Below are 21,376 nucleotides of genomic sequence, written 5' to 3'. Positions count from 1 at the left end.
TGGAAAATGGCTGCAATGAAACAAAGAGTGAAAAATTTAAAGGGGTCTGAATACTTTCCGTACCCACTGTACTTCCGTAGACTGTATTTAACATATTTATCTGTAAAAAGGCAGAGAAGTACAGTATTGCAGCATATAACATATTTCAACATCCCACTTTACTTGCTACAACACTGAGCACTGGGTACAGTTGTGTTGCCATTTAAAAGCATTGTAATATCTTTTTATTACAACACCTTTACAGGCCTGAAACATAATCATTATCATATGTTACTACTTCTATTTAAAAAGAAACAGCAAGTATCTTCAGACTAAACCACTAAGAATGTAGCTATAAAACAGCAGCAACTACAGCCGATCTGATTCAAAATGTTTCCGTTTCCCTTTCTTTATGTTGCATATGCACTTTATGCAATTGTGTTGACAATCCCTTCAACTGAGCTCAAAGTGTCATCATTTTTTTTTCCTTTCTGTAAATTAAAGTATTAGATAGTTTGTTATTTTGTTTGTTTTTTACAGCCAAATAGAAACTGTTGTTGAGAGTAAAGAAAGAACACATTGCTGCTATAACTGTGCCAATAAATTCTTCAAAATCCGCCTCCACTGTGAGTGTTTTACTTAACTTAATTACAGCCTTGAAGGATTTAAGCTTGCCCATGTTTGTGAGTCATTAAGGTTACTAAGAAATATCCAGGAATACCATATATGGATGTTTTAAGGAGTGAATTGTGTGGGCTCAAAGGGCATTGCTTTCTGCTTCCAGGCCCGTGGCTGAATAGAACCTGCTTGTCCACTCCTAAGGAAATCCACACACACACACACACACATATATATATATAAATAAAACAATACACCAAACTTTGGTTCGGTTCAGTGTGTTTGACCCACGATTTGATACAAACCTCAACTCTTTTTTGTTGTCGGGGGGGGAGGTCCTCAGTAAACGTAACACATCTTTGCTGCCACATAGCATCGTTTTGTCCTTAATCACATCCCAGTTTGCAACATAATAATACAACAGATACCGTATTTATTGATTGATTTCAATATTGATTGTTCCAACAAAGATTGTAGTGTACCTTAAAATTATGTAATAATGAAAGGTATGTAAAAAGACTTAGGCCACCCCTACAAGTAATTGTAGACCCAGTTTAATATAAACCTTTATTTTCTACCATATGGGGTCCCTGCTCCATCTCCATCAATCTGTCTTTTTTTTTTTTTTTATGAAGCATGTTGCTTAATATTACTTTTCATGTTCTAAAACAGATTCAGATTTTCTTGAAAGTTACAAAAATAAAAAAAATCTCCAGTAAAATTTTACAAGCATAGTTATTTATGTCAATGTAGCTTGAGTACATCCATAACCATAAATTTCACCAGCGCGCCTTTCTGAAGTGATGATCCCAGTGTTTCAGCTATATCCTTTGCTATTTGTGTAATTACAAAAAAATGTCTGAACTAGAACCCGCGCCTCGACTCTACGGTTTGAGGGAAAAAGTGTTTCCCCAAAATTAAGACATAGAAGGAACATTATTAGATTGTTTTTTCAAAGAGTGACAGTACTTAGAGTATCTACTGATATGAAGAGACATCATGTGATTACAAATGTGAATAGGATTTAGAATGACGTGTTTCTACTTCTGAAACAGAGCCCAGAGTGACCAATCATGAGTTTGGATGGATTTTCCCACAGGTGAACTGTTTTTATGGTCTTTTACTAACCTGCATTACACTGAGTTACAATAACTGGCAGTGGTAATTCAACATTTGCATTATGTGTCTTGTCAGAGCTCACAATGCATAGCAGTGTATACTGTGTAAGTGACAATAAAGTATTTTTAATGTTACATAGTATCCTTGTGCCGGAAATATCTGATTATTTTCTTTTTAGTTGACATATTGCATGTACGTGTGATTAGCTCCCAGGACCTCCTGGCTGGGATCAAGGGATGAAGAGGGAAGATTTAACATCACAGTGATGCTTTATTTTCATGATAAATAAACAAGAAAGAAAACCAATAACAAATTCCTTCAAACATTCATACATATGGTATACAGTACAAAAAATGCTCCTATACATTTTTCTTCATCTTTTCATAACCTCTTCTTTTTCCATTGACAGGCCTCAGGTGATATTGAACTAATACTGAATGAATACCTACAACTTGGCGACATGGTGCCCGTTCTTCCTGTCCTTAAAGTGTCTGCATACCACAGAGATGCTTTATAGTGAGTCGGAATCAATTACAGCCCTTGTCGTCACAAGATGACTCGGATTTTTGAATTCCTCCTGACAGAAGACGGTATGCCTGTGTACGTCTTTGAGTTTCAGCATTCAGCTCTGATGCACAGCGGGACAAGAGTTGACCACTGGGATGATGCTTTGTTTTTCCTTGGATTTATCTCCCTTCTGTACCGGGCACACTGTGGTTACAAGTACTTGAAACAGAAAGAAGATCATTCATTCATTCAGGCCTTAGGTAAAGGAAATAGTGTTATGGGCAGTGCAATAAAATCTCTCTCACTTTCTATCTCTACGTGCACTGGGAGGAACTGAGCAAGCTCACAGTGGCTTACATTGCAAACTTTGCACACGATAGGTGGAGTTATTTGTTTCACACTTTGCTGCTTTGCTCCTCTCAGGACGTGTTTATACGACGGGATCGCATTTCTTTTTCACAGGCTGTTTAAGTGTTATTTTATGTGTTTGCTTCCTACGTCTCCTAATGGCCCAGACTGGTGGATTGGCTTTGTTACATGAAGCTGAACCTGCAGCAGACGGTCGGCCATGGTCTGAAACAGAACAGAGCTAACCTCCTTGATGTTGTCCTGTGTGATAAACTAGCAGCAAAGTCTCACCCTGTTAATGATTAACTGTGATCTGTGACAGGCGGCATACATTATTACATAAAGAGCAAGGATGTCGTTGTATTTTGCTCTTTTTTTAACGTCTTTGTAGCTGGATGAGGTGCTGATTAATCTGGCGGACCTCCCAGTTTGTCGCTCGATTTGTGCAGGTACATTCAAGTGCAGACGGCGGTGTCCGAGTCAACTGTAAAAACAGAGACACAACATTAAAGTCATCATGCCTTAAATCTATATTTACTGTAATGAATGGGGCAGAATACAATCACATAAACTCTGAATGGGGAGTTGTACCTGACATTTGAGGACATGTAGCTCACGGTAAACTTTCTGAAACTTCTTCTCTTGTTCCAAATACTTCTCCTTCAGCTTCACCCTGTCTCTCCGCTCCTTCAAAAAGTCTTCCTTGTAGACTTCGGCCTGAAAAATGGACAACAAGGGAACATGATATGAGAATGTGGGAAATACCCATAATCCCTTTCTTGCAGAGAGTAAGAAGAGTGATACCAATCTTGTGTTTTGTGCTACATATGAAGAGGCTAGCTAGCTTAGCACAAAGACTGAAAAAACAAAGGAAAACAGCTATCCTCGCTCCGTCTGAAAGGGGAAAAATGCATCTACCAGCCCATTGTAAATCTCACTGATTAACATGCTATGTCTAGTTTGTTTAATGTGTACAATCCCCAAAGTTTAAGTGTAAACAACAAGTTGTGTTTTACAGCGGTTATGTGTCTGATTATTTCTTGGCTGGGAGCAGTAATCTCATAAATTGCCAGGCAACCATTTTCGTACAGACTGAGCAAACACGTAACCTTTAGAGAGGCTGATAGGTGGATTTTGTTGCCTGCAGTCAGTGCCAGGCTAGCTGTGTGCAGTCTGTATGGTAAGCTAGTCTAACTGCCTCCTTTAGCTTCATATTTAGCATTCAAACATGAAATGGGTATCTATCTTCTCACCCAACTCAAATAAAAGCAAACAAGCGTTTATATGAAAATGCACTTATATAATATCTAAAGCTCACCTGCTGTTTCCAGACCTGTAGTGTTTCACTGCTCACATCAAGAGGCTGAGTAGTTTGGAGTGCCTCATCTAGAGCCTGTACAAAGATATCATAGCAGCTAAAATACCACTGTTGTTGCAGGGGACAAACACTGGAAAAGACACATTCTGATATGCAAGGGTGTAACTTTGGTTTGAGAAGTGGGGAAGAGCTGAAAAAAGGGGGGCTGGGGGTCCAAAAAATGGCACAAACTGGATTTTGAAAAGTGTGGGGGACTAGTGCCACCTGTCCCCTGTGGACATAGCGCCCTAGCTGACATGTAATATTACAGGACCCACCTTGTTTAGTCGTACGATCTCCTCATGCTGATGCTGCCCTCTTCGGGTCAAAGTGGTGTTTTGTACTCGCAGCTCCTTTGCCTCCTTTTCTGCTTTTTGTAACCCATCAACAGTCTGTGTGAATTTTCCAACCAGAATCAAAAATTATTAAACGTATATTCCCAGATGTAATCCTTTAAATTGCCTTGAATTGTAGCTGGAATAAAGAAAATACACGCTGGATTTACCTGTTTGCTCTCTTTATCTTTTGACCCTCTTGTACAGGGTGTCTTTTTTCCTCTTTCACACATCTCCTCTTCAGAGTGCTCATGTTGCAGTGATGCTTTTAAACCTTGGACCTGAGGTAGAGAAAAGGAGACATGACACATGGCGTGAAAGTACTGAAACGACATGTGAGCAAACAAATGCTGAATAAAAACCAGGACTGTGGTGTTACCTTTTCTTTGTAGTACTGTAACATGGTGCGGTACTCTTTTGCCCATCTCTCATTAATGCAAAGAAGCTGAGTAAAAAAAGAAAGAACATGAACATTTTAAGTACTGAAAAGGTACATGTGTGTTGCGGGATGAATATAAATCTCACTTCTGAAACGACTCACCTCCTGCCTTTGCTCCTCCAAGATAAGTATCTGTGCTTTCATTCGGACGTCACTGCTGGCAGCGTCCGACTGCACATAAAAGAGACAAAAAGAGAAACCATTCAAATCTAGCACCCGGTATGCCCTCTTATGACTGCATGGGCAATTGTGCAATATGACTGTATCCACTAACTTCCTCTTACACATGTTTGGAAGTTTTGCTTTGTTGTGTTTCCAGTAACACTAAAGAACAATGTGGTAATTTTGTTGCGGTCAGGGAATCGGACGTATCTTCCGATGTTGCAACTGTTAATATTACCTGAGTGGCTTCCAGCAGACTGTTGGTGTGATAGACTGCAGCTGTGGGACGCTTGTCCCCAGTGGAGGGGTCCGCCACACAAACCTCGTACCTGAAAACATTTAGTCCATGAACAAAAAATGAACATTACTTTGCCTTTTATTAATAACATCAAGCCAGCAGTGGTGGGATGTAACTCAGCAAATTCACTCAATTACATTTCATGCTACTTTATACTTCTACTCCACTACATTTCAGATGCAAATATTGTACTTTTTACTTATTTGACACCTATAGCTAGTAGTTACTTTTTACATTCAAAAACATAACAAAATTAACAAAAACATATACTAGTATGTCATATGATGCTGTACTATAAAACTAATCAACCCAAGAATATTAAAAAGTATCTAAACTTGGCTCCACAAGGACAAACTACAATGTTAAAATGTTTTCACGTGTACTTAGTAGTGATAAAATTAACAAGAGTGTATCATATTTTACAAAAATGACACTTTTAAAGATTTTTTCCAAAGATAAATGCATCCTGAGTAATTTTACTTTTGCTACTTTAAGTGATAATAATACTTCTGTTCTTTTTGATTACCATTTTGATTTAGGACTTTCCCTTCAGCCAGTACTTCAGTAGGAACAAGTCTGCATGAATTAATGTCTGATACCTGTCTATGTTGGGCAGTGAAGGATACAGTCTGTGGCTCTGTCTGCTGTCGGTGCTTTCTGATCTCTCCCCAGGCAGTCTGTCCATTGTGTTTTCATGTAGTGACTGTCCAAACACACACAAGGACATAAATTATACATAACAGCCATTTTATAAATCCTTACTTCTACCATTCATATGGTACAAAACAATGAGAGAAAAATCTACCTGCTGGGGTTGCAACTTTAATTAATTTTGGGAAATTTTGAATCCAAACTATTTTATGTTATATTAAATATACATGGTTGACTGATGTTGCATAGTTGACCTCCTTATAACCCCTTGATTTTCTTTTATTGTTAGGGAAACTGTAAGCCACCATTACTAACACAATAGATTTAAAAATATTCATTAACAAATATGGAAAACAACTGACAAATTACAAATAAATAATAATGGATACGATTGTATACCAGTGAAAATCTACAATCTATAAGTAAATGAAATGAATACTGATAATTTATTTATTGTAAAAAAAGTCTCTCTGTATATAAACAGTAAGTACCACTTGTGTGTTCGGTCTATGGCAAACATTTCTGGTTGAATGCTCAGATTTTTTTATAGCCTAGGCCTACTATACAATAGGTTGTATTATTTTGAAGTATATGTTACATCAGCTCTCAGCACTTGTCATGGGTACACAATAATGATTGATTGATTGATTGATTGATTCAAAAGGATGGCAGTGTGTTGGAAGCCCTGCCATTAACACAGTAGCCTACAATTTTGAGATGCTGTGCTATCATGCAAGGCGCCTAGATGCATGCTGGGAATGGCACAAAGAGACAGCTGACTCAAAGCCCACACAGAGGATGTGTGAATTATCTCCGCACAGTTACGCAATCCCCTAAAGCTCTCAGATATCTTCATATCACTTAGTTTTACAATGAAAACCAAATGTAGCATATATGCTCTTCAGTGATCAAGCGTGCCTATACCTGCTGTTGTGTGTTAAGAAGCGTTCTCTAAACCGGGTAATAAATAAATAGAAGTCAAAAAAGTAACTTCTAGGCCCTACTTGCTAAAATATGCACAGTTACACATTAAACAAAATAACATAAAAAGTATCTCACCATATCGTTATGTGTTTGGGTCCTCGACATGCACAGATCCCACAACAGCTGTGATTAGAAGCCACGGTTTTCTCCGCACGTTATAAGCTGGCACCCCTGAACATTCCGCGTGACGTCATCAAACCAGCATTGTCCAATCAGCTGCCGGGATTCCCTCGCGTGGCCGTGGTGTAATCACAGGGCAGCGCCGCTGAGGGACTTTGTGAAGGAAAGGAAAGTACAAGTACTTGATCAGCCGCTCGAGCGGTAATTATCGATGGAGGTTATGGTACAGATCGATGACTAAGAGAAATACCTGACTCTACACTGCAAGAAATGACGCGACATGGCCTCCTTGGTTTCTGTTGTCTTTATTCATTTTGGCTAGGATATATGTATATATATATAAATGTATGTGTGTGTGTGTGATTGTGTGTATTTCTATGTGTATGTGTGTATACGTGTGTTGTTGTGTACGTGTGTGTGTACGTATGCGTGTGTGTATATTTTTTATTTAGGTGTGTGTATGTGTATATAGGTGTGTGTGTGTGTATATATGTATATATGTGTGTGTATAGCCTATGTGTATATATGTGTGTGTGTGTGTGTGTGTGTGTATATAGGTGTGTGTATATATATAGATATAGATATATATATATTTGGATATTTAAATAATATTTTAATTAAGTGAACAGTATTTTCATTGTTTTCTTTTTTAAATAAGAACCATATTAAATATAGGCTAATGCCGATTAGTAAATATTTAAATTATTGTTTTAATTAAGTAAGCTACTGGAACATAGTAAGATTTAAAATATATATATAAAATACCAGAGTGAGACATTAGGCGAGGTCATTTTTTACAGTGTAGAGTCTGTGAGCGTGCTCAGCGTGATTTCTTCCTAGATGGATGAGCTGAAGCCGGAAAAGGTTTTTAAAAGACATTAACGTCGAGATGAAACCGAACCCTAAATACATAAACGCAAAAGAAAAATAACATGCTCCGAATTGTGGGAAAATCACACGTCTCTCAGGTTTATCATGTTACTCAATCTGCTGAGTCAGAGCGGACTTGTTTCAGGAAAGAAAGAGGGGAAAACACGCCGCCGCTCCTCCTCCAGTAACCGGCACCCAGTGCAGGGGAGTCGGCCCTTGGGTGCTCTTTTATTCTTTCTAGAAACGTAATGCTTATTTCTTTACATTTAAATATGTAAGACTCTTTTTCTGACCAAAGTAATAACATTAAAACAACCTGATGCCCGAAATAATATACAGAATTCCCCCTTCACACTTACTTTTTGGGGGGTTTGGAATTTCTTTTGTTTTTTTTTTGTTGAAGAGGGAGCTTCCACCTTCATTGATTTTAACAGATGTTGGTAAGGTTTCTGCAGGGTTTTGTGGGATACCCCACTTCACCAAGGGCAAATTGCCTCTTTTTAAAAAAACATTTAAGATATTATTTGGGCATTTTTAACCTTTTTATGTTTGACAGGACAGATGAAGATATGAAAGGGGAGATAGAGATGGGGGATGACATGCAGTAAAGGGCCGCAGGTCGGAGTCAAACCCCGGCCCGCTGCATTGAGGAGTAGACCTCTATATATGAGGGCCCACTCTACCAACTGAGCCATCTGGCCTCTCCAATTTGATTCTTTTTAGTAAAATTTCGAAGAGATAGCCCCTTCCCAAAAAGGATGTTTTTACGTCATATGTCAAAGTTATTTACATGCCATATACAACAAACAGCAGCCACCTATACAGGAAGACACAGAGCCGGCTGTACTTCCTGAGGAGGCTGCGCTCCTTTAACATCTGCAGCAAACTGCTGGGGATGTTTTACCAGTCTGTGGTCACCAGTGTCCTCTTCTACACTGTGGTGTGCTGGGGGGGACAGCATATCAAAGAAGGACACCCACAGGCTGGATAAACTGATCAGGCGGGCCGGCTCTGTGGTCGGCATGAAGCTGGACTCACTGGTGACGGTGGCAGAGAGGAGGACATTGGACAAACTGCTGGCAATTACTGAAAATGCCAGCCACCCCCTGCACCCCGTCATCAGCACCCAGAGGAGCCGGTTCAGTGGAAGGCTGCTCCTTCCCAAGTGCCGGACCAACAGACTCAAGGACTCCTTTGTCCCTCGTGCCATCAGACTGTACAACTCCTCACTAGGGGGGAGGAGGAAATAGGGCACAGAGGACAAAACATACAATACATACATACACACCTGGACTTAAATTCACCACTGGTCACTTTATAATCATTTTTAACACTGGACTAAACACTGACACTTTAATAATAATTTATGGTCTTTTCTTTGTTTACTTGACGAATGTTCTTATTGTTGTTATTATTTTTATTGGTATTTTGTTGTCTTCATACTGTCTTATTATCTATTTTTTTATTTCTTTGTTCTTGCTGAAACTGCTGCTGGAACTTTCAATTTCCTGCGGGGGTCATCCCAAAGGATCAATAAAGAGAAGTCTATGTCTAAGACTCTAAGTCTATTACATGTGTGTTTATTTGCTAATCCCTGCATGATTTAGGTACAGGGTACAAGAGGACAAAATGGGTTTCCTCAGGAGGGGGGCTGGCGTCTCGCCTTAGAGATCGGGTGAGAAGCTCAGTCATCTGAGAGGAGCTCGGGGTAGAGCCGCTGCTCCTTCACGTCGAAAGGAGCCAGTTGAGGTGGTTCGGGCATCTGGTAAGGATGCCTCCTGGGAGCCTCCCTAGGGAGGTGTTCCAGGCACGTCTAGCTGGGAAGAGGCCTTGGGGAAGACCCAGGACTAGGTGGAGGGATTATATCTCCAACCTGGGCTGGGAATGCCTTGGGATGCCCCAGCAGAGCTGGTTGATGTGTCCTTATACTGTACTGATTAGGCAAAGCAGAGAAAAGGGAGTTTACCTTGTCCCTTATGACCTCATAAGGGGCAAGAGTCCAGATCGGCGCATCTGAGCTTTTCTTTTCTTTTTTTTCACAAAGTAATGTTGAAAAAAAATGTCACCTTTGAATTATCCAGACAAAATAATGCCGCCTTTCACATTAGTATTTTTAATATTTATTTTATTTTTGTATGTTTTTATTGATGTTCACAGGAAATGTTAGAACAAATACAAGGGCTTATTTTTTCATTTTCGCCCCAACCCCCACATAATTTGTAAGTATAAAAGCAGACCTTATTTGTAAACTAATTAAATTAGATGAATATGTAGGCCACATGTACTTATTTATGCAGGTACATACAGATGAAAGAAGAAATTAAATGTAAATACTATTTAAAAAAAGTAAAAGGATGAATAAAAGGATAAATCTCTCTCTTTTCAAAACACAGAACCAATGCTACTCCAACACATGAGGTGCATATGTGGCACTGTAGATCAATTCAAATTATTAACCTTATACTTAAGAGGAATCAATGCTGCACGTGTCCTTCTACCTGTAGTGACCTTAACTCAGAAATGTTACCATGGGCCACATTGCAATTTATCGACAAGTAGAACTATTCAGAGGTTATTGGGCCCGCCCAGTTTAACTCCACATACTGTTGTGTTGATGGAGTTTTTTTGTCAAAACGTTCACTTCCTTCCAAATCGACTACTAAACGAACAGCTCCACCAAAAACGTCACTGCGGGGGTCCGTTCTAGTTGGGCAACGTTGAACCTGTCAGTTCTGTTATAGACGTTAAGTGCCCTGTAGTTCCTTAAAATAAAGTTCAATCGCAAGTGCGAATATGCCACATTGTGTCTGAATAGAGGTGAATACATATATTTGTGTTGCAGCGAAGTGTCAGTTCCGTTTCATACAGTACGTAAAACATTAGGTGTAAGGTTGTTGTGTGTACAAACCTGCCCCCACTGCTAAAAAAAAATCCTAAAGGAAACACCGGGCGGCTATCTACATACTTTTTGACATATAGGGTGTGCAAGCCCTGAAGTAACTACGTTTGGATCACATTTATTGGACCTAAAGTAGATTTTCTAGCACTAGTGTCTTATAACAGCTAGTGGTAAACCCGTACGACTTAAAAAAAGTCTCTTCACAAATGTATTTATATAGCGCTTTTCCAGTGTTAACAACTGCTCAAAGCGCTTTTACATCAGGGGGTGGGGATCGAACCACCAACCTTTCGATTGGCAGGAAACCACTCTACCACTGAGCCACAGCCACTCCTGTACAGGCAACAAACTATTGTGTATCAAAATAGCTCTAAACATCTTTTTTGAGTCCCATACCCAAGACGGTGCCTACAGTTTTACACTTAAAAATGCTAAAAATGAAGCATTGTACTTGAAACAGAGAACCCTGACTATGGTGACCCCTTACAGACAGACAGACAGATAGACAGACAGACAGAACTGTGTGAATTATTTCAGCTTTTAACATTTTAACCTAGGGTCCAGGGAACAGCCTCAAGTAAACAGAAAGTAATAGTTTAAATTCACTTTAATTCAAAGTCCTTGATGGATAACTGTGTGTAAATGTCAATAATATGTCATCATGTGTTTCGCTCTGACCACATTAACACAATCGTCTTTAACATGAAAGGTAAAGATTAACAGTAGTGTAGTGTTGGTGGCAGCAGCTGTGACTAAATCTGTGACGGTGTTTACCGACAGTATAGTCCTTGTCACAGTACCCCATGTTGTGGTTTTACAGAAGGGGCCTTACTTCATGTAACACCTGTGTAATGTGTTCCCAGCACTGGCAGCCGCCTGCTTACGGTACGTGTGACACAGCAGCAAGTCAGTAGAAAGGAAAGAGGAGGTTATTACTGTGCTCCTTCTTCCTGCCACAAAAATCTTGCCCTCTAAAAGACTCACACTTTAAGTTCCTGTCTGTCGCTATGATGCATGCGCTTTTGGTTCACACACATAATAGATAAGACATATTGTGGCCTACACCTACAAATATAAAAGCAGGTGACATTTTTTAGGAGCACTTTCTATTCTGTTTAGTATGGTTTAGTGGTTTAGTGTATTTGCATACACCTTTTTCAAACCTTAGGTTCCAGTTTCAAATGAATCAAAAGCAAAAGAAAAGATAGAAACACAACTAAGATTAGCTTAGCATGTTTGCTAAAGTGTACACATATTAAGCCCTTGGGTATTTCTAACAACTTATCGTCCACCTGGTTTTATTTTCTTTAAAAAAAAAAGCTTGTAAAACATTATCACTGTTGTGCACAGTCAATCTATGAGAATCATTTTTTTCCCGGGACAACTTGGATTATTACAATATTTTTGTTGCAGCGATGTCACTCAAATGTAAAAAAAAATCATACAGTGAAAATGTAAACATTATAACTTATACAGTGACAAAATATCCATGTTTTTGCCCTCATGAAATTCACTTATGCAATTATTCAAAACATGATTGCCATATTTATTGACATCACACACAGCAATGCTACACAAGCATTTGTGTTATCTAAAATAGTTCATTATTTGACATGTTGACCTGAGTTGTAAACGTCATGCCTGGCTTTGAGGCCCCGGGGCTTAAGATTCAGGAAAACTGAGCGGTTGCATGTAAAATGCTAAACATTATTCATAATCAATGTCAAAGAGAGAAGATAACATTTGTTTCAAACTATTTAAAAAAATAAGTTTCATAAACTCACATTTGTCTTTTGTTGTCTGTAAACAAGACAAAAGACACAATTTTATACTGTACACGTAATCTGCCAGGAAGCAGAAATAAGCAAGCTCAACCAAAATAATGAAAGGCCCTGAAAACAGCTTTACGGGTGGTTTTCAGTTGATCTGGCTGATTAGACTTCTTTTCAGGACTGTGTGGGTGTTCAAAGGCTTTAAGTGTCATAGCCAATGGTTTCTTTTTAATACATTTGCTAAAAAGTTTCTACTTTGTCATTTATACTTTGCAATGGGATTTTTGTTCGTTTGTAAATCTTTTGATAACTTTTGGTCAGGTCTGTCTGATAACAACAAACTACAGAAGATGTCATTCTATCAGTCTATAGAGTACACAAATAGTCCTGGGAGGAAGTAGCCAGATTAACTGAAAACATCTGTGTTGGTGCTCATATTTCACTTAAAAATGCAGCTCAGGTGCCTACCGTTTCTCCTGATCACACCTTGATGAAGTCCACCTGTGGTAAATTCAATTGATTGGACAGGATTTTGAAAGGCTATACAAGCTCTCAAAAGCTGCACTACCGTATTTGCTTTTTAATGGTGTTTTCAATACAATTATTTAGTAACACAGTGATGATGTCACATACTGCTTCTGCAAACTAATTCAATTGTATTTATAGTATCAAATCATAATTTTTTTTATCTCGAGACACTTTACAGATAGAGTAGCCTAGGTCTAGACCACACTATGATTTTCAAAGACCCTCCAATTCCAGTTCTTCCCCCAAAAGCAAGCATTAAGCAATAGTGGGGAAGACAAACTTCCTTTTAAGGAGAAACCTGAGACAGACCCAGGCTCTTGGTAGGTGGTGTCTGATGGTGTCAGTGGGGGTGAGATGAACAGTGGCAATAACAATAAAGATAATGGAACAGAGACTAGAAATAGTTGTAGTAGTTCATGACGTAGCAGGACACTGCTACAACTAACAAATGGATAAAGAAAGCAACATGCATGTGCTGTTTTTCTGTCATTAAAATCCCACCAAGAATAGAAGCGGGGCCAATATCCAAACATTTGGGAGCGCAGTGACATGATGTTCTATTTGAAACCCAAGAACTGGCAAAATGGCAAAAATACAAAATAAAAACAGAATCATGTATACTAGTATCGTCTTAATATTTTTTAGTCAATAATCAATTAAGTTGGTAGAAAGAGTGTTACATAACGTGCAATCCTTGAATATGGAACCCTCAGTGGTGTTGTTGTTGTAGAAATACATAACTTGGATACCTGGGAAATTAACTACTTAATAATTAATAAGTTATGTAAGATGGTAATAAAGTGTCAAAAGGACAGATTTTTTAAGCTGTAAACCAAAAACAAAATAAAAAATATGTAACATCAACATTATTTCACCAAGACAATCACTCTTTGAGAATCCAAAGACAATTTTTACAACCTAATATTTTCCATTATATTTAAAAACATTTCATTCTGCCAGCCGGTGGGAGTGATGGTCAGTCAGTTGAATATAACTAGATAGCAGCACTGGTACTTTATCATGCAGTACATGGCACGTTACCAGGGATCTTTTGGATTCAATAGAAAGCTCAAGATAAAAAGCATTTCACAGTAAGTCAAACTGGCCAACAGGTACAAAAAGAAAATATTGCATAGCATATTATTTCTTCCTCGTTCTTTTTTAACATGTGATTATTATTGTGTCTCATATAATCTGACATTAGTTCACACCTACACGTCTTCACCAACAGTCTTCACAGGATATTTTAGGATTGGAGCTACACTCCTTGATCTGAGCTCTGGAAAGAGAGTCAGAGAGAGAGAGAGAGACAGAAGCCAACATACTGTGAGGACATAAATATGCAAACATGTGTTGGCATACTCTCGCACATACATACATGCTTTACTTACTCAGTCACTTCCATGCAGTTATATTTAATTCCTTGTTTCAGCTCTTTCTGTAAATCCTTTAAAGATGTATTTGTGCAGTTTGTCCTAAAGAGGATGCAAACAATTACATGACATTAGTTTGTCTTCCTGCATTTGTGTGTGGTACCATTACAGTTTAACCACGTTGGAAGAACATACAGAATATTCACACACTAACAATGAACACAGGATAGGGACAGCTATAGTTTTTCAGAAGTCTTGTATATAAGGAGAAAACGTACACAGCGCTCTTCTCTGTAACCAGAACAACATTCAGGCTTTTCACCCTGGAGGAGTCGAACTTCTTCACCTCGATGCTCGCAAAAACACTGCCAACAAAAATAAAAACAGCACAATTTACTTGAAGTGGAATAAATATATAAATAACATACAAGATGGGAATCATTGATATAGAAAAAGAATTGTCTCACTGAATTGACTTTATTTTATTCAAAGGCGTAACTATTGACAATGAAATCACCACATGCAGCCACATACACTACATATTCCCTAGCCTATATGGGCAACGTTCCTTTTCCAGGCTAGTTCAGGTGCTGGCGGAAATTACGCAGGATGTCCCACTTTTTAGACCAGATGTCCCAAACCTTCCTCTGTCTTTGTGTTGGCATTCCAAACTCCGGTGTATTTATGAGGACTATGGTTACCTGCTCCTCAGATCTCTGCAGGGTAAATCCAGACAGCTAGACTATCTGTCCAATCTGAGTTTTTGCACATACTGTACATGTTCCAAAAAAACAAAAACCATCCCGAAGACTTTTTGCTGAGGCACATTATGTCTTTATGTACAAGGCTCAATGCCACCCAAGACGCTTGTAACTTGTTTAAAGAAATGCAAATAAACCACAGCACATTTTTCTCCCATCCCGGAGTGCTGTGTGGACTAGCCAGACATCCTCCACAGCGCTGGGAAAGAAGGTCTGGCAATGTGAAACTACATATTCCTTAATACTGCACCTGTTTAATTTCCGTTTGTCCCTGTATGTACTGTGGATATTTATTCTCTTCCTTTAGAGGGCCTTTATATTTGTGACACGTAGTAACAAGAAATTTTAAAAGGGGAAATAATTAAATCTCAAAGAATGATCCAAGGCTGATTTGATACAAGACTGTTGAGCATCTTAAAGTATCTAAAAGATACTGTACTAAACTACTGTGTACTGCAACTCACCTTGTAGGACTGAATGGTGTGGCGATGGTTCCGTTAAGCATTGCTGTGACATCACCACAGGCAGCATCTGCAAACTACAGACATGGAGATGACGTTAAAGAACACATAGTAAAGATTTTGAGGAAACAAATTATCTAAAACACACTGACTGTTAAATTGCTGAGTTATGTTTGCAGTATAGACATTGATGATTACAGTAATGCAGTAGTGCATATATACCGATGCACCTGTACACTGACCACCATACAATCAACTGAACTCAGTTTATCTTTTCTTATGCCCCAGAAATAGTCCGAATCTTGAAATAGGTAATCTGTTATTATTACACAAAAAAAGAGGAAGTGTAACAGTTTTTATCTTATTTTTCTTCATTGTAGCAACTATATCAGAATTAACCTCATGTATTACCGGTAATATTAGCAGTCACTGTTGATGGTAGACGGAAAAATGGAATAACCAAGATTCCCTTTTAATAAAAGGCTGTGTGTCTTTGACAGAAAGTACGAGAGTAGATACAAAATATCACTAAGAGACACCTTTTATTTATTTTGACATTATGATACAAGGGTCAAATTCCCTTATAGTTTTACTGTGAAAATGTTGCCAATTTTGCAGCCATCACTTTCTCAAAATGGCTATAGTAGTTCAGTGGTTTTCTTCTCCTAATGTGCTACTCTGTGATCCACCCTGAGTCGTCCAAGTGTTTCCATGTAGGTATTGACAATTCCGCAAGCAGACAAAGCAGCAGGTGTAGCCTGCCTGGCAGTGTTTGGAGAACATTCAAATGCAAGGGAATTTCAGAGAGATGAGATAATAAGTAGACAGACAGTAACACATTCCAAATATAACAACAATTTGAGGTCTCCCTGCTCTACAGACACTTCACCAGCTGATTGGGGCTGTGTGCTGCCGTTTTGTTTGGACAAATGTCCTTTGAGCCAGCAACAATAGTATGTATTTTGCAAAACAACTGGTCTTCTCTTATGTCTTGTACTGTGTTTATTTTTTAAATTACATCTTTCTTTCACTTTGTGGTACTACGGTTTTCTCAACAGCTGAACATCTGGTTTTTGCTGACCTCCAGTTGTTGAAGGTGTTGTCTTGTCCCCTCACATATCTGTAATGCAGGGTTGTTCAGGCAGTTGGTACTCCTGGTGGGTTTTTAGTATATTTTTTTTTCCGTAGTAGTAGCATTGTACTAACGTCTGCATTGTAGCCATGATAACTAGCTTGTTGCTTGTAATATAATGTTACTCAAATTAACTAAACACATTTTTTTAAGCAGCAATGTGTGTGCCTGGATTAGAAATCTTACCAAACTGTTGTGTTAGGCCAGGTACAAAGTGATAGAAAACGTACGGTATGTCAACACCAACGACTCATGGTCTGCAAAACGTGTATACCGTCGAGATCATGTTGTGGTGACACAATTCTTCTTGAAATCTGCTTGAGTTACAGTTAAACAGTGCCTGTGGATACCCAGTGTAAGTTGTGCTTACAGGTGCAACAGACAAACTCGCTGAAGAAGAGCTGCAGTTTTAGGTGATCATTCTCTGTATGTTCATCTCAACAAAAAAGTGTTTGGAAGACATTCACATGAAAGGGAATTTTAGAGGGATGAGATAAAAAGTAGGACAGCAACACATTCCAAATATAACAACTCTGTGTGTGTGTCTCTCTCCCTGCCTCTATGTGAATTTGTGTTGAGTTATTTAAACTTTGTGTTTTTTGTCCTGTATCCTGCTTCAATTTTATGCACTTTGTTTTACATGCCGTTTGTTTTGTTTCTGTATGTCCATGTTGCGTAATGGCTTGAATCTGTGTTTTTCTTTGTTGATTGTGTGAACATGTGGAAAAGGGTGTTATGTGTTGGTAGTTTCTTGGCAGGATAAAAGCCAGACAAACCAAACCAGGGCTCCTCTGAATGTGTGGGTTGCCACTGCTCGCTCAGGAGAGAGCTACACAATGTGGCTCCATGGAGACGGACACAAAGTCTCATTGATGAAATGACATTTTCCTGTCCTCCTTTCCTTCCTGTCTACTTACCCACCGGAGACATTCCTCCTTATGCTTCACATATGTGTTGTTATAACCACTGCTTAATCCCATGACTGTCTTATTTTGGCAAAACTAGTGCATTCTTGTTGATGACTTACAGCAGCTGAGACTCTGTTCCAGAATGAGCCAACAGTGTTGTTTTCACAGTCTCTCCATCCTTTGCAGTTGGTAGTGAATGTTTCTAGAACAACAAACACACAATCAATACTTCCTTCTGTTCAGTGTAGCTGTTAAGAACATGTTTTGTGAGTTGCTCACAGGGCTGTAGTCAGGTCCCCCTTTATTGAGTCCAAGACCAGAACTAGTCGAGACTGAGTCAAGACCGAGTCCAACAAGGTTCAATTCTGAGTCCAGATGAGTCCAAATGAGAAACAGTCAATACAGCAGCCCTGGCTGCTCCCTCTTTTTCGCCATCATCTTTCGTATTTGTATCTCAACGTAACAGTTTCAGTTTGAAACACATTCTTAACATTGTGAAATGGTTGCAGTTTGGTTACATTTTGGGACAAAAACTACTTAGCCAGGTTTGGAAAAAGATTGTGTTTTGGGTTACATTTTGTACATTTCTTACGTTACTTCACTCGGTGCATGCGTACAGGACGTAGTGACGCAGGTGACATAGAACTTGACAAATCCAACATGTCTTTGAATCCAACATTCTGTTTCAAACTGTTAGAATATGATTATTACAGTACATAACCAATAAGTTGCCAGTCACTCTGATACTCCAAACGTTTCATAGCATATTAAGAATAACAAGATGTCTTCAAGCTGGCAGTTTATTGTCAAGCGGCCAGGGACGACCCAGCCCCTATCTGGCCTACTTTGGAGATAGTATAAAGTTTAGAAGAACTATGCTTTAAATATATGATTTCCAAGAATTGTAGGCAGGAAGGAGGGGGAAAAAGTAGGTTTTTATTATTTTTTTGTTTATTATATTTTTGCACTACGCACTAAGATTCGTTTTTTTCTACTGAACTAACTCAGATCTTTTCTTGAAATAAAATTCTTCCTTGCATTATCTTAAAGGACTTTCTAGGGCTTATTACCGCGTTACATGACTTGCTGGTTTGTTCCCATCATAACTACTATGGCCACTAGAGTGTGCCACCTAACAATAAAACACAAATATCGGTCAGAATTAATGCTAGTAGAAACAACCTAAGGGGTCGTTTTTTTATAAGACAGTATGGAAATGAAACTTCTGGCATGTTACATCAGCATGTAGGACTGTTATCAGGTTTTATTCCTATGTTCTCATGTTGAAGAGGCATGCAACACACCCAAAGGGCATGAAAAGATATTTTGCTAAAAGGTTGTTGCTGCAAATCATTAAAAAAAAGATCAGATGCCAAATACTTTACGTGTACAGGTAAATAACTCCTGCTTTCTGTACCCGTTATCTTTAAATCTGTTTTGCAAATAATAAACCAATCTGAGCTAAAAACTTTCCCAGTTTTGAATTTGTCTACTGCATGAAGAGTCTTACCATTGCTGCCCTTCTTTCCACACCAGGTCAGACCATTCAGCAAAGATCCCAACACAGTGTCCTCCACCGTGAGATAACAATCTCTATTCTTAGTGAAGTTATGGACCACATCCTTCGTTTTGCTCCAGAACATCAGCTAAACCCCCAAAAAACATTTGTTAGATGAATTATTATGCATCATAAAAAGGAGTCTTCAGTGGATACAGACAGACACACACACAGACAGACAGACAGTCTAGTGATGAGCAGTGTTTACGCTGTTGCATGCAGGTTTGAAGTCGGCTGCAGCAATGAAAGGGTCATAGGCTTCCCTGGGAACTTCACAAGGGTCCCGCCCTACGTAGGCTTGTTCAAATGCACCCCACAGCTTTTCACAGTCGTATCTGAAAAATAATTAGGTGCTGCTTAGTTACAGGAACGTGCATCAGCCTCATCATGATAAAAAAAACTCAGGTTTAGGACTAGATTTGTTGCATGCTTTGTATGAATGACAGTTTATTTATTATTAGATTAGTTTGCATTTGGGAAAGGGAAACAGGGCATTTTCTCCTTCCTTTAATATAAGTAATCAATTTGTAAGTACACATACAGGGTTGGGTGAAGAAGCAGTAAGTCCATATAATAAGTCAGTATTGGCTTAATTAGGATACATAATGTAGACATACAGTATATTACAGTGATTGTGGATCAGCCTGCTATAGGGAAAGACCAAATTGGGTGCAGTAGAGATGCATATGTTTGAAGAACAGTTTATTTATTTGACAGAGGGCATTTACTACCTCCCTCATTTGAATCTTAAATATTTATTTCACTTTACACCTGTTGGTTTTATGTGCTTAGTGAAGCACTTTGGCACTTGTGATTTTTAAAGGGATCTAAAAAAAGTAATATAAAAAAAAACTGTGTCACGGTAAAAAGAGCACCCTTAACAGTATGTCAAATTCATATGTCCTGTCAATATTGGCTTATTACAGTAAAACAGGAAGGTGGTAAGAAAGAAACTGCATCGTCATTACACTGAGCAGTGAACAGACACAAACGGTGCTTACAGTGCAGAACTCAGGCTAGACAAGTAATCATAGAGAGTACCAAGCAAGCCACACCTATTGGCTGAGCTCCACCTTTAACATTATATTTACTTTAGCTCTTTCTGGAGAGCACTTCCTTTTACATACCTTCCTCTTTACTTGAAGGTCCTATGAAATTATGCTCTTTGGATGCTTTTATATCCTTAGTGGTCCCCTAATACTGTATCTGGAATCTCTTACCAACATTCAGCCTTGGTGCAGAATTACAGCCGTAGGCAGTCTGGGGGAACGCATATTAATGATAAAATGCCTCATAATAGGATATTTTCATGCAATCGGACCTTTAATTCAAATGTCAATCATTGGTCCATGCCAAGATTGCAAACAAGCATGCACACACTTCAACAGTTATTGATGAATTCAATATTTCTGCATTTCAATTTGTTCAAAATTAACATACACTTAGTTGCCAGTTTATTAGCTACACCCACTAATGTGGTCTAATAAAAGAGTGCAGCAAATTCTACATGAAGTTTTTGTTCAAAATGTTTTAGAGATTCTACTTCATGATCATGTATAAGGATGCAGTTTGTGGAGATGCTAACAATGGTAATAATTTGTTGTCAGAACAAGTCTGAAACGTGTCTAGTATCCAGCTCCATTTGCAACATCAACAAGGACAAAAACGTAAACAAGAAACAAGAATAGATGGCTTACATTTAACATAACATTACAGGGACAAAAGAGGAATGCAAGACCCTTAAACGTACATATCCTCTGGTATTGTGGTGCTGTTGAGCTGTAGCCTATTGCATTATACAAACAGGTGTTCTGTTATTTAGCCTACCCTTTCTGATATGAATTGGATGGACAAAATAAAAGAAAAACCTGTCAGTATAATGCAATACAATTCAGCACCACAAACTACATTTCTTCTCCTCCAAAATGACCATAGAGTTGTATTCGACTGTGTTGTATTCGATTAGGTTTACCTACGTGTGCCTATTAAACAGACAACTGAGTGTATGATATGCTTACTGCACCATGTATTTAACATTTCTTAAATGCTATTCCTATTGTAATTATTTTATATAATATTTTAATTAATAGTTTTTGTTTCAGAAAGTCTGTTAGGTCTGCTGCTTGTATCGCTCTGTCTCTTCTCTCCCCCCCCCCCATTAGATTTTGGACTTGGCTTTTCCCTGTTGCGTCCCCTA

General features: G+C 38.6%; 3 protein-coding genes and 2 long non-coding RNA genes across 5 annotated transcripts in view; 2 read left to right on the top strand and 3 right to left on the bottom strand.

Moving 5' to 3' along the window:
• The window catches only part of LOC117937830 (F-box/LRR-repeat protein 7-like), a 23,738-nt gene extending 23,142 nt beyond the window's left edge, over positions 1-596 (top strand). The window contains exon 5 of the mRNA XM_034862067.1: positions 70-596. The gene's annotated coding sequence lies outside the window, so the exon portion shown is untranslated. The remainder of the gene's footprint in view (positions 1-69) is intronic.
• The window catches only part of LOC117937844, a 19,593-nt gene extending 17,848 nt beyond the window's left edge, over positions 1-1,745 (bottom strand). Inside the window, exon 1 of the long non-coding RNA XR_004655265.1 lies at positions 1,735-1,745. This is a non-coding gene — a long non-coding RNA (uncharacterized LOC117937844). The remainder of the gene's footprint in view (positions 1-1,734) is intronic.
• LOC117937845 overlaps positions 1-21,376 on the top strand; it is a 456,187-nt gene that overhangs the window by 360,937 nt on the left and 73,874 nt on the right. The gene's annotated exons all lie outside the window — the stretch shown is intronic.
• On the bottom strand, positions 1,971-7,083 carry LOC117937836 (TNFAIP3-interacting protein 3-like). Its single transcript, XM_034862075.1, has 10 exons — positions 6,873-7,083; positions 5,762-5,865; positions 5,103-5,193; positions 4,805-4,873; positions 4,643-4,708; positions 4,434-4,544; positions 4,207-4,320; positions 3,890-3,964; positions 3,163-3,288; positions 1,971-3,055 (listed from the first exon to the last, which is right to left on the bottom strand). The coding sequence occupies exons 1-10, from the start codon at positions 6,900-6,902 to the stop codon at positions 2,948-2,950; spliced, it is 894 nt and encodes a 297-aa protein (XP_034717966.1). The 5' UTR covers positions 6,903-7,083; the 3' UTR covers positions 1,971-2,947.
• LOC117937841 (ADP-ribosyl cyclase/cyclic ADP-ribose hydrolase 1-like) overlaps positions 13,277-21,376 on the bottom strand; it is an 8,621-nt gene continuing 521 nt past the window's right edge. Inside the window, exons 2-8 of the mRNA XM_034862087.1 lie at positions 19,388-19,514; positions 19,132-19,267; positions 17,741-17,823; positions 15,585-15,658; positions 14,638-14,724; positions 14,378-14,461; positions 13,277-14,265 (exon numbers count right to left, since the gene is read on the bottom strand). Coding sequence (XP_034717978.1) covers positions 14,208-14,265; positions 14,378-14,461; positions 14,638-14,724; positions 15,585-15,658; positions 17,741-17,823; positions 19,132-19,267; positions 19,388-19,514 — 649 coding nt within the window. The 3' untranslated portion in view covers positions 13,277-14,207. The remainder of the gene's footprint in view (positions 14,266-14,377; positions 14,462-14,637; positions 14,725-15,584; positions 15,659-17,740; positions 17,824-19,131; positions 19,268-19,387; positions 19,515-21,376) is intronic.

Source organism: Etheostoma cragini, chromosome 22, assembly GCF_013103735.1.
Source record: "Etheostoma cragini isolate CJK2018 chromosome 22, CSU_Ecrag_1.0, whole genome shotgun sequence".
NCBI lineage: Eukaryota > Metazoa > Chordata > Actinopteri > Perciformes > Percidae > Etheostoma > Etheostoma cragini.
This window is presented reverse-complemented; position numbering and strand designations above follow the sequence as displayed.

What these genes read in the sequence shown, in the direction of transcription:
- LOC117937836 (XM_034862075.1), bottom strand. Translation starts at nt 6,902, where the DNA reads ATGTCGAGGACCCAAACACATAACGATATG. An exon ending in TACAGGTCTGGAAACAGCAG is followed by an intron (nt 3,289 to 3,889) that starts GTGAGCTTTAGA and finishes TCCATTTTTCAG; the next exon opens with GCCGAAGTCTACAAGGAAGA. An exon ending in TACATGTCCTCAAATGTCAG is followed by an intron (nt 3,056 to 3,162) that starts GTACAACTCCCC and finishes CTGTTTTTACAG; the next exon opens with TTGACTCGGACACCGCCGTC.